The 13,267-nt window shown below is 43.7% G+C and overlaps 1 protein-coding gene across 1 annotated transcript in view; it reads right to left on the bottom strand.

The window, feature by feature from the left end:
- CPNE4 (copine 4) overlaps positions 1–13,267 on the bottom strand; it is a 175,617-nt gene that overhangs the window by 24,677 nt on the left and 137,673 nt on the right. Inside the window, exons 8-9 of the mRNA XM_064587888.1 lie at positions 12,013–12,072; positions 2,210–2,343 (exon numbers count right to left, since the gene is read on the bottom strand). Of these exons, the coding sequence (XP_064443958.1) occupies positions 2,210–2,343; positions 12,013–12,072 (194 nt within the window). The remainder of the gene's footprint in view (positions 1–2,209; positions 2,344–12,012; positions 12,073–13,267) is intronic.

Here is a 13,267-nt window from a genome sequence, read left to right as displayed (position 1 = left end):
GGGATTATCCTATTAAAATTTTTAAAAGAATCATTTACAATAATTCTTCATGTAACTCCTAAGGTGTCAGATCTTAGTTTTACATTGAATCTGTATTTTCTCATGAGTACAAAACACTCTCTGGGCTTTGCCTTTGCCTGGCTTTTATGTTTTAAGGGGATAATAGCTCTAAAAGATGTATGGGTCACTGGGATTGTAGTATCTGCATCTTGCGTGTGAGGTCACCAGAAAACAGAGGAGGTTCAGCAGCTTGTTCCAGATCATCCCATAAATCTGCTGCAGAACCACAGCCAAGGCTCCGGGCATTGGCAGCTTAGTTTCTGGTCAACCCACCAATCCTCTCATTGGAATGCATTAGAACACTGCCTTGTCCCCTGAAGAGAGTCAACATTATTGTTAAGCATCTATTTATTATATTGTACCGAGTGCTTTAACTACTTTATTTCTTCGATGAGCATGTCAAGATTTAAAAGTTATTAAGAATCCTGTAGATATCCACCTCCCCCTTCTTTCTTGCCTCTTATGTATACACCAGTACAACAAAACATTCGTGTGCATATTAGAAAGGAGAGATGACTGTTTTGGTGTCCTGGGGATGGCTGAAGAAGTTTCTGGCAGTGGGGATGCAATTTGTCAGTTTTTTCTTTCCTTGGTGGAACTCTCCATACGATATATACCCTCTCTAGGAATACTCCGTGTATTTGGGCCAAAAGAAATCAGAGCTGAAATTCAAGTTGTCTTCGTAGTCAATATCTCAAGGTTAAGTATAAGAAGTATCACTTCAACAAGGTAATTTAAAATGCTATTGCCCTCTGTTCTAAATGTACAAGAGGGCAAGTGTCAGCAAGGGCCTGAGTGTTTAAAGAGTGTTTAAAGTTGTTTGATTTTACTGGACTTGTTCATTCAGTCCCCAGCTGCCCTTATACCCTGTTGAGTTACTTGCAATGACCAAGCTGAATCCAGAAAATCACCAGCAGGAAGGATGCTGATGACACCCTTCTTATCACCTGTCCTGTTGGTTTCTCTGCACATTGTGGTCACTAGATTGTCTCATTCCCTATAGTGCTTGGGGCAACCGATTTTTAATGTAACTACCACTAATTATGAGACTAAGAAGAACAGAAATCATGCTCTCCTATACAATTTCTCTGAAACTGGGGGATAGAATCACTTTATTTTCCTGATTTAAAGGATTAGTTAGTTTGTTGCTTCTTATTACTAACTAGCCTTGTTTTATAATCACACTAAGGACTCAACTGAGATTTACCCATATTTATATTTACTTCGGTTCTACCTCAAAGAACCTTCTTGAACATGTGAACAACTGCACCTCAACCTGGAAATACTGAAAAGGCAAAATAAATTCAGTTTAATGTAATTTACATAAATCACAATTCTCTTGGTGGGAAAGGTCAATATCTACCATCAAGAAAAAATAAATGTAATATCGATCTGATCCCCAAATCATGTTTTCTATATACACACATACAAACACACACACACACACACACACTTCCACGGGCACACACACATGCACATGAGCAGACTCACACCCTCTGCTAATGTTACCAATAGCTCTGAAGTCAGTGAAACACCATGATTATGAGCTTTAGCGGTGGAATGAATTAGATCTGCATTCAAATCCTGCCTTGGGCTGAGTGAGTGCACAGATTGCTTAACCTCCCTGCACAGTTTTCCTCTCCTGTTAAATAGTGCCTACTCCATAAGGTGGAATGTGAAGATTAGATGCAATAAGGTCCAATAAACTGGTGCTTCTCAAACTCCAAAGTGGACACAAATCATCTGGGAATCTTGTTAACATGCAGATTTTAATTCAATAGGTCTGGAGAGGGGCTCAAGATTCTAAGTTCCTGGGTGGTGCTATCTGCTAGTCCCCGGACCAAACTTTGAGTAGCAAGACACGTTCTGAAACTTCACAAAATGTAAGACAAATATGAAGAGAAAGCCGAGAAAGGATTTTGTGTGCGTGTGTGTGTGTGTTTGTGTGTGAGTGTGTGTGTGTGTGTTTGAACTCAGTTTCTCTAGGTGTGGAGAGGATAAAATGTTTGGGCAAGCTTTTATCCTGTTCCTTCATGAGCCTCAGTATGGGTAGCTGCTGGACTTAATTTCCATTTTTCTGCCAAGGATCAGCTAGGGACCATCAGAATGCACAGAGAGAGAAGGCCTGAGCCAACGGGAAGTCCTGTACCTGTCATAGTCTTGGCAGATCTCCCCCACAGCCACCAAGGCTTTCAGGTACTCGTTGGGTTGGTAAGGGTGGATGTAGTGCAGGGAACAGCTGTTCCTGGGGTCCCCGTTTGAGGCTGTGAAATCTATAGCTACCTAGAAGAGAAAATAGGAGAATGGGTAGATTAAAGTGAATGCATCTCATAGGAACTGTGATCAGCCACACAAAAGACATGGCTCGAGATGGAAAAAAGCAGCACATCACATACCCTGCCCAAAAGGAAAGTTATTAATGTGGTTGAGGCCATTTCCATAGTCTTCAATTGTCCTCTCCCCCAGTGCCAAAACAGAACTTGAGATGGACATGTCGGTCCGAAGGGCCAGCCACTGCTGATCCACATCACCAAGCAGCATGAGGACGGGTGGAATATCTGCTCCCCAGTTCCTAATTCACTAGGAAAAGACTTCTCTGCTCTCCAGGCAGGACAATTCCATCTCAGAGGCAGAGGTAAAATCCCTTAAAAACTAAATTCTGTGCTAAAGATGTGGTCTATGCCCCATGTGGGGCTCCCTGCTCAGCAGAGAGCCTGCTTCTCCCTCTCCCTCTGCCTGCTTCTCTGCCTACTTGTGCTCTCTCTGTCAAATAAATAAATAAAATCTTAAAAAAAAAAAGATGTGGTCTATCTCCAAAAGCCATAGTCATATTTTCGTGTGTGGTGAGTTGCAGAGATGTGTTGAAGTGGTTATAATAAATTTTCTACAAGCAGCAGCTTTGAGTGAGACATTCAGCTCTTGGTTTCCACTCATGTGAGAAGTCCTGCCTATAACAGAGAAGGCTGAGTGCTATGGCATCATGACTGGGAGGTAGAGAAGAGAAACCTCTGTCTTGCCACTGAGTAGATGTTATCCTTGAACTTCTTAAATTTTTTTTGGCCCCTGGCATCATTATCTAAATAAGAGTTGACTCACTTAACACTCTTAACAACAACAAACAACAACTAAAGGCTCAAGCCTGGAGAGTGCTAAAATGGGAAGGAACATTTCTTCTGATTTCCAACATGATTACCATTTAAATAAAAGTTAACCCAGAAAACACCTCTCAAAAAAAAAAAAAAAAAAGCTTCAGCTTGGGAGTGGCGAGGGGTAGAGAAAAGATGGGGTATTAAAATAAAAGGAGTTGTAGGAAAAGAAAGAAATGTTCATGTTATATCTTCTCCTTTTCTTCAGGGCCTGCCAGAATCCACTCATGGGCTTACTAATGACAGAAAGGCTTTATTTTCTCTTATGATCTTGTGGGTGGGAAATGTTATTTGTATACTATTTGACAAAATTCCATTATGACACATAATTGGAATGTCCTATTATTGGATTTATTTAGGGGGGATATTACTTCTGGAAGGACAGAGAAAAGGTGCTATGTGTTTTGTTTCTGCTCCTGAAAGATCAGCCTGTAAGAGTAAGGTTGATAGGCAAAAATAGCCCCCATACCTTATATTGTAATGCTGCAATAGAATCCAAGTGACTAGAAGAGAAAGAGCAATAGACTAACAGTTCACTTACAACCTTTCTTTTTTCTTTCGTGAAGTTATTTTTTTGATCACTGATTTTGTGTCCCCTTTTCTTCCTCACCCCTCCCCAGGACTGTGTTGAAAAAAATTTAAGCAGGATTCAAAATCTATTTTCAGAATACCCCGATGTTTTCAACAAAGGGAGTACCAGCTGATAAAATGCTAGTACTAACAGTGTTTCAAAAAGAAAGGTCATGTGGAGAAAAATCACACAGTACTTCCTTAACCCTGAGATGCCCTAGCCCAGATAACAAAGGGACGAAGAGAGGAGTAACCTTTGTTAAAACCCTACTCTGTGTCAGACACTGTACGATCTGCTTTCCAGGTATTGTGTTATTTCATTTTCATTAAAAAACTCTGGGGCGCAGAGATTGCTATTCCTTTTTATTGATGAAGATCCTGGTGTCCAAAGGTGATGAAGTTTGCTGGGGATGGAGCTGGGTTAAAACCCCAGTCTGTATGGCTCTGAAGACTGCTCCTCCGTTATGCCATTATACACCCAAGAGAACATACATGGCTGCGGCTAACATGCCACGATGTCACATGGCTATGTTTATTCCTGGAAAGAACAGAGGCGATTTAGCCTGGAAGTAGGGAGACTAGCTAGAGGCAACTAGATAATTTAGGAAAGATGAATGGCTTTGAATGAACAGCTATTTGTAATCAGAACAGTTGTAAAAGGTAGGAAAAGAGCAGTTAAAGTGTGTGTGTGTGTGTGTGTGTGTGTGTAATAGGGAGAATGTGTTACTGAGGATGACTGGAGGTGATCTAAGAGGACCAGTAAAATCCAGCATCTTCTGACATAGATTCCAGCCACAAGGTAAAAGTGAAGCCACCGGAAAAAAAGAGGAAGACAATAGGTGAAGGTCCTTTTAATCAAGGACTGTGATGCAAAGGTCATGTGTCAGGGGCCTCCATGTATTTTGTGAATAAGAAGGAGATGTAAAGCACTCCAGGACCCACCCATGGGGCCTCAAACAGACAGAGGTCCAAATACATGCAGATTATTTCTGGAAAACTTCTCTAAGGAGAACCCTTAGGAGGTGCTTGAGAGACAGTGTCTGAAGAAACCATACACCTAGGGTCCTCCTGGTTTATGAAGCTCAAGCATGCAGAGTCACCATTCTCAGCCTTTTGGTCCTGATAAGAACACACTAAGGGGTAGTGGCCCCTCCCACATGTGTACATGGCCTTTATAAGGTAAAAACAGTGCTGGGAAGGCCAGATGTAAAGCCACCTCTTTCACTGAAGAAAGCATTTTAGGACTCTAGAGAATTCTAGAGAATGTGAGAATGTTGTTATGGAGATAACCTTGATTTTGCTCCAATTTATCTAAAATGCAAATCACTGGCAGGTGTCAAGATGTTGTTATCAATAGCCAGTACCTGTGGCTCACATCAGTTCTGTTTAAGATGCTCTTCATCATGGATCGCCACAATCCTCTGCCTGTGCTTGATGCTGCAGTTGAAAATTGTCCCATGTGCTGATTACCTGAGTGTCAAGGGTATTCCATGGTGACAAAAACATGCTGGTGTCTCGATATAAAACCAGAGGATGAAACCAGGTAATAGAAAGGCCAGAAGGGAAAACCTCCATAAAAAAAAAATGACAACTCAAGAAACATAAATGTTCCTCTTATCCTCCCCAGGCATGGCATGATCCTCCAAGTATGCAGGCACCAAGTGACAGCATCCAAGCCTGGGTGTATCACCTGAATGAATATGTTGTGTTATAGGGAGAAGTGTGTACAATGTCTAGATGAACACACACAGATTTTGGCAACAGTGTATTTTAAAATAGAGCAACATATCATAGGGTTGGGACTAGGGGAAGGCAAGAGAGATGACGAGGGCACAAATTCAAGAAGGCATTCATTCCCGGCTGACCCTACACTTGCATGATCTTGAGAGTGAATGCCTCCTTTTAAATCTTGGACCCTAGGTGCCTCTCTTGCTTCATCCTCATTCTGGCCTTGTTGGTCAATTCATTTTCTATCAACTCTTCATCCTCAGGCTTGGAACAAGTCCCTTATGCTTAACAAACTAGTGTGGGGCAGAGGTGATAGTGAGAAGGGGATTGTGGCCGAAGAGATTTAGGATAGCAAATGAAGAGGATTTGGTGACTGATGGATGGCAGTTAGGGAAAAGGAGTGGCCACATTTCTTTGGAAATGGAAGAGATAACATCTTGAGGATAGTAGAAGCATCTGAAGATCACCGTTAGAAGGTCGGTGTTGGGCTGCCTGCTCTTGGTGGTGCTGTGTAGACATATGAACAGGCCTGATGGAAATTTTACTTTTTTTCTGCAGGCAGGCCTCTGGGGGCAGTGGGGTGGGGGTAGGGGTGGGGGGTGGGGTTCCACTTTTCCCATGGGGATGGCCCCAGTGTCTGTGAAAACCACAGAGGCTATTCTAGCTCCAGAGATTCTGATAGAGCTTTGGGGAAGGGTATGAACTTAAAAGTAACCTGGTGAAAAAGGAAATAAAGCAATGATCCTTACCACCTACCCCTTTCTGTAGTTCCCACTGCTCAGAACAAAAATATTTTATCATTGACTAGACAGCCATGGATGGTCTTAAGGGCATGAAGCTGAAAGATCTTTTTCCTGGCAAGTGATGGTTTCTCAAGTCTCCCTGACGAAGCTGGAGATAAAATATCTTCAGGAGGTGGCCTTCTACCAAGAATTCTCTGTGCTCTTTAAGTTAGCATTAGTGGAAAGAGAACAGAGCGAAAGGTTAGGTTTATTTTAAAAAGCAACAGGGAGGCAGTGAAAGACGGGATTAAACTGAGAAATAAAAGCAAGAAAATGACTGAAAAATGCCAGTTTGTGGAGGTGGCCACTGACGCCTGGCTTCCTGAATGCTGGTGAGCTCGCGGGGCGGCCACGTTTTCATTGGCCGATAGGAAGCATTTAGGAAAGCCTGTGGTTCTGGTATGTACTTCAATCTTCTCAGCAGGCAGCCCCGGAACAGGCGGAGCCCGTGGCTCTCCTCTTCTGCCCAGGAGGCCTCACTCATCATTAAGCAGAGCTGTGGAACAGCTTTGCAAAACCTTGTAGAGTATGAATGCGAAATGCTCCCTCCACTGCCACCAAGTCCCCGGTGCAGAGCTGCTTCCCGGAAAAGGCTGGAAGCCAACGATAAGCATCTATCTTTGGACATGTTTAGCTTCTTACGTGAAACGAGCCCACTCCTCAGATCCCCTTGTCTGCCTGTGACAAACAAGCCATCTGAAACCTCCCGGATATTTTCTAAGACAAGCTACTGTGAACCAACCTCTGGTTAGTGGCCTAATCTCTCTGTAATCAACCTGCAGTCAACCTTTGTCCTATCATCTGCTGGGGCAGCTGTTTTCTTTGTTTTTTGTTTGTTTGTTTTTTATATTTGTATACAATTCGGACCCATACAATAAGCCTTGTAGGTGGAGATACTGTTCAGTCTGGACCATTTCTTAAATGACAGGTTAAACTCTTGTACTTTTCTATTTCCTCAAAACTCCGCTGGGGGCAAAGAAATAGCAACTAGATGGGAGAGACCCCAAGGTTGCCTGGTTAATTTCCCACAAACTGCAAAGCGCTCCCCTCTTCAACCCAGGGCTCCTTCTCATTTCTCAGAGGTCTACACCAGAGTCCGCCAGTGTTTAGTATGGGATATAATGTAAAGATTTAAAACTTAAACTGGGACACAGTGTGGACATAGGATGCCCTGAACATGTTAGGGTTGGGAAGATTTCCTGAGAGAATTTGTCATAGGTGATACTTTTCTTTAGGCTGGAAGGTTAATCTGGGAGGAGCCACATTTAGCTTATTATATCATATTGTATTACCAAACTGTAGACTATAAAATCAGAGATAAAGGAAAGCAATACCATCCTTAATGTTAGAAAATTACTAATATGAAAATGGCCATCTGAAAATATGAGAAAAAAAAAAAACACAAAACCTTTTTGGGGGTCACCTGGACCACTTGAGAATCTGATACAAGATTTATATCCTCTTATCAGAAAATGCACACACTTAATTCTGCACACAATTTTGAGAGGTCGAAGATGCCCCTGAGGTCAATTCTTCCTCAAGGATTTCACTAGCCTAACAAGTCATGTTTTCTTTTCCCTTTCTAGATTTTCTCTCTCTCTCTCCTCTCTCTTATGTCTTAAGACATAAACGTTTTACCTGGTTGTAATCATAGGGTAGCTCTGCTTTACCTTCTTTTTTTTTTTCCACTTAACATTATGTCATAAACATGTCCCCATGTTATCATCAATCATTATAATTATCATTTAAAATGGCTTTATCATAATCCACCTAAATGAGGTACTGTAATTTATCTAGCCATTACCTTATTGTTGGACATTTAGGTTGCTTACAGCTTGTCTCTGAAAAGTCTGCTTTACAAAGTACATTTTTATGCATCTGGAAAAGCAGTAACTTTCAAAGGAAACAGTGAACTCTTCTACCATTTTCTTTCCAAATACCTTATGGTGTCTGTCTCTTCTATGCTGTCTATAATTTTGTGTTTTGTGTGTGAAATTCTAGTATCAAATTTTATTTTTGGCTGCTGTGCCATGTGCCAAACACAGTGAACTCCATCTCCCCCTCTCTAGTCTGTTTCTCGTCCGCTCACCCCTCCCACCTCCTCCAAGACTGCCACGTGACAATTGCCCTCAAGTTCTTATGATTTGAGGATTCCCATGAGGAGACGGAACGTCCTCAGGGGCGCCCTTGACCTCCCGAAACTGCATGCAGAATCAGGTGTGTGCATTTTGTAGTGAGAGGATATAGATTGTGTATCAGATTCTCAAGTGGGGCCGCTGACCAAAAAAGAATCATTGACTAGGGCTCTTTTTAGCATCTTAATCTCTTTCCCTCCACTGGGGCTTCTCCTCTGCTTATGGTCAGATTCTAGCCTGAAACCTCCCCTCTTTTAATCCTCAAGTTGCTATCCTCTTTTTCCCCTCTTGCTTCCTCTTCACTGCCAGCCTTCTTGAATGAATAGTTATACCCGCTGTGTTCACTTCCTTACCTTCTGTCTACACCCTAACTCCTGGGTCTCCCTGTCTCACGCTGTTGAAATTGCTCTTTCAAAAGATGATATGTGCCTCTTTATCCCATGACCCAGTGTTTTAGTCTTCACCTTCTGACTTCTCTCTCACATATGGGATTATTGCCCTTGATCTTATAAAATTTTCTTCCTGGTCATTTGAAGTACTGCCTCATCCTGGACCTTTTCCTCTGGCATTTCTTCTCCTGGTGGTTGCCCCTCTCTGCCTTGCTGCCCAATGGAGATCTTCTACAATTTCCTGAGACATCTTTTCTCTCTGTATTCTTCTCTCTGGCCACCTCACCCAGACCCATTTGTGTGCAACTTCTACCCCTCTCCTGAAACCTAGGGCCATATTTATAAGTGCCATCTCTACTGGGAGGCCTGAAAGTTGTTCCATCAGGTCCAAAAGCAAATCATCTTGTTGGCAGCTCCTCTGGATTTCCATGTTGCCATGAATAGGCCCGCCATGCTTTGCCAGTCAGGCACAGAAGATCTGAGTCCTCCGGACTACTCATTATCCTCTGCCTTCCGTCTCCTCACTGGATTACGGGCCAAGGCTTATTGGACTCTCTTGCCACAGTGTTCCTTCCTCCTGCTGCCCTGCTAGCTTAGCCTCTTGTTACCTGTCACCAGGACTGTTAATCTCTTCTTGCTTCATCTTCCAGAGCCCCCTCACCACCTTTGATGCCTTCTACCAACACTCCCAGTTTAGTTCCCTAAAGCATGTGCCCAATTGCTTCAGTGTCCTGCTCAAGATTCTTCTGACCGTTCCCTTACCCACCACATTACTTCAAAATTAAAAGCCCTTCAAATTCTTAATCCAAACCACTTCTCCAATACTCCTCTGAAGATACCCTGTTTATGCATATTAACACAAATATGGTTTCGATATTTATCATTAGAATATACGGATGCATAAACATTTAAGTTCATAGGGATGCTTCTTTTATTTTTCTTAAGAGAGGTGGAGGCAGGGAGGGGCAGAGGGAGAGGGAGAGAGAGAATCTTAAGCAGGCTCCATGCCCAGCGCAGAGCCTGACGCGGGGCTCGATCACAACCCTGAGATCATGACCTGCGTTGAAATCAAGAGTTGGACACTTAACTGACTGAGACGCCCAGGCGCCCCTGTAGGGATGCTTTTAAAGGAAAATCCTAGTATACTATTTATTCATCTCATTTCTTGTTTTTTCCTAAACCTTACCTCTCCTTTAAGGTTTAGGGTTCAATCCATTATAATTCGATAAAAGTACCTAATATACATCAGCCTGGTACCTGAAGGAAAAGATGCTCCACTTTTGACATTCTTAAGGTTGAGTCAGAAGCACCAGGTATCTGTGGAAAGTGTAAAAGCTTTCTCTGAGCTCCTGCTTGTAAAGTGTACTGGTCAGAGTCTTGACAGGAAACAAATGGTCCCTTCAAAAGGGATGATCCAGGAGAGCCTAATAAAAGGACAATTCAAAAAGTCTGAGGGAGACCAAGTCAATAAGGTAAGGGAGGAGGAGCTGGAACTGGGGAGGTGGTGGTGAGAGCCATTAAGGTGGTGCCTCCCAGCTGGGGAGGATCAGCAGGAGTGACAAAGGAGGGGAGGATCATCCTTCTGTGTCAGGCAGGCCCTGTGGACCCAGGATGTGGAGCTAGGGACCCTGTGGGGTTAAACTTCCGGCATTCACGGGGGCTGGTTCTATGCAGTATAACTCCAAGGGCGGAGCAAGCCCCTGAAGGTTGAATAAAGAGTTGTTCAAGAGCATGGAATCTATAGACTCTAAAACAGACCCAAATCAATAGAGCTTTCCCTTGAAAACCTATAAATAGTTTCCTGAATGGCTCCTTTGCCTAAGATTGTGAGACACTATCTCCAGTAGCTCTCCTTTATGACATTGCTGGCTTCTTTGCTCCCATTTGTGTACATCCAGCATGACAGCGAGCTCACAGGACAGCTGGTGTTAGATGTGCGCACTCAGGATGGACAGGTCTGCTACTCTCTGTGTGCGCCGGCACGCAATGCACGTAGGACGGCTGGGTGGGTGCACCTTCAGAGAGCCTTAGACTCTAAAGAAACGACCAAATTCTATAATTAACTCATAACCATTCAGGGGTAGGTGAACAATGCCCAAAGTTTAGGGAGGACAAAGGTAGACCCATCTGAGATTAGGGGACAAGCCTCTAGGTAAGGACAGGTCAGCCTATCACACAACCCCTTACCTCACCCCTTTGGAACTCCCCCTTTTAGTCCTTTGAGTACCACCATCCCTGTCCCAGAAAGACATTGGTCCTGTCTACTCTCTTGGGCTTAAAGCTGGACAAAACAATTAAACCATCTGCCTTGCTTTCCTCATATGACTGAGCCAGTTGAGGGAGCTAAACAGGGCTGAACTTCATGAGCATACATCTATAAGATGAGGAACAAAAGCTGTTCAGATGGTGTTTCTCTTGTTTGCCATGTGGCTTTCCCATAGGTTTTAGCAGATCTATCTCTGGCCATCTGGGGATGCTCTTTCTGGAGGTCACATCTGCCCAAACCTAGGAGGGTTTCGAATATTAAGTAAGTTATTCCAGAGCAGATGCATTCATAAGCTTGGTCTACCAGGCATCTTAAAAAGACCCAGCCTACCCACCCAAATACATATTTGGAGTGTATAAATCCCATGCGCTCACAGGTTACATGTAGGAGATGATCCCTGATCCACCCACTGAGTCTAGTACTCTATTTCTCAACTCTGAAAGACTAGTTCTCCAATATTTTGGAATTCACCTCTTCATTGTCTGATGAACCATTTGGATGGCTTCCTCTTGGTACTAACCAGTGGGCATTGGGCTTGTGTTTGGCCTGCATCTGCCTTGGCTCAGTGGGACTTGCCGGCATGGTTTACTTCCTTGCCATCCAACTCACCAGGTGATCAGACCTGGCAATATGCCCACTGCCCCACGCCACATGTAGTTACTGAAAGAATGGGAAGCATTAGGAGGGTTCCCAAACCACCTGAGGATGAGTGGCATGAATTTCCTGATATAAATTCCTGACAACCATACTCACTGGAGAAAACAGAAGTATGAAGTCACTTTAAAAACTTGATACCATACAATATTCCAGCAATGAGATCTGAACAAAGCTGACCCAGGGTTTTAACAAACTTTTGTCTCCTCATTCTCCCAACCCAGCACCATTCCCCACACCATTCCCCATCCGTGAATATGAATAAATATGGAAACAACTTACTGTAAACTGGATTTGGCAGCCACCCATGATGTAGTCCAAGAAAGAATGCATCTTGTGGATCTGCATGGGAGGAGGAGGAGAGGAAACCGTTTTAGTAACAGCATGATCTATTTCCTTATGAAGTGGAAGCTTAATCTTTGGGGTTAGGCTGCTAACCTAGAAGAAAGAGCATAAAGAGATCTGTGAGGAAAAGAGGGGTCAGCTGATTTTGTTATGTTACAGGCAAGAAAAAGCAATGCTCAATTCAGATGGCCCTGTGAGGGCTGCAACTACCTATGCCCTGCACCCCTCTTTTGGGTTACGGAAGCCTCCGGCGAGAGACTACACTTGCCTTCAGTTTTGCTCCCTGTATCTAAGTCCCAGTCCTGGTAACATTCTTAATCCCACAAGTAATATAGGTTGGTGGCTTCAGGATTGAAATGTCCTGAGAAGGCCTTTCCTGAGTTTCCCATTCGTTAGATTCCTGCCATGCCATGAACAATGACTAACACTTATGAGCACTAACTCTAAGCCAGGGGCTTAATATCCGTAATTTCATTTAATTCTTAGAACCACCCTATAAAAGTGGTACTATCATTATTATTGTGCCATTTTGTGGAGGAGGCAGTTGAGGCTAAGATCACCTACCCAGCTGACGGTGGAGGTGGGACTCTAATGACGGCAGTCTGGACCGCGTAGTCCATCCTTTGGACCTCTGTGCCGGAAGTCAGTACGGCCCCTGCCTTCTGCCCAACCATGATCACCTGTGTGCTCGTGTGCCTTACCGATCTCTGGTCTTCATTTCTGCTTCCTTATGATTCTGCTGCTTGACTCTGGGTGACAGTCATCCATTTATTTATTGAACACGGATTTACTGAGCCCCCACTATGCACTAGATGCTAGGGATACAGTGATGAGAAAACCAGACACAATCCCTGCAGTTGTGGAGCTTGCAGACTGGCCCCTGTATCTGGGCAGGGAGTAACTGTGATTTTGACCCTCAATCCTCAGATTCCATCTGATGCTCAGGGCAGCTTCTCAGAGACCAACCCACAAAATCCCATGTTGGTGTCTCTAGGTACCACCTCCAGGTGGCACACATCTCTTGGCAGACTTTTCTCAGGGCTGATGTTTACTTGGCCCCCTGAACAGTGCCTGCTCCTGGCTTCCTTTTTTTTTTAGATTTTTTAATTTATTCATTTGAGAGAGAGAGAGTGCATAAGTGAGAGCGAGGGCACGAGCAGGCAGGGAGGGTCATAGGGAGAAGGAGAAGCAG

Source organism: Mirounga angustirostris, unplaced genomic scaffold (assembly GCF_029215605.1).
Source record: "Mirounga angustirostris isolate CCGP_5_RB_7025 unplaced genomic scaffold, mMirAng1.0.hap1 SCAF_1, whole genome shotgun sequence".
Lineage (NCBI taxonomy): Eukaryota > Metazoa > Chordata > Mammalia > Carnivora > Phocidae > Mirounga > Mirounga angustirostris.
This window is presented reverse-complemented; position numbering and strand designations above follow the sequence as displayed.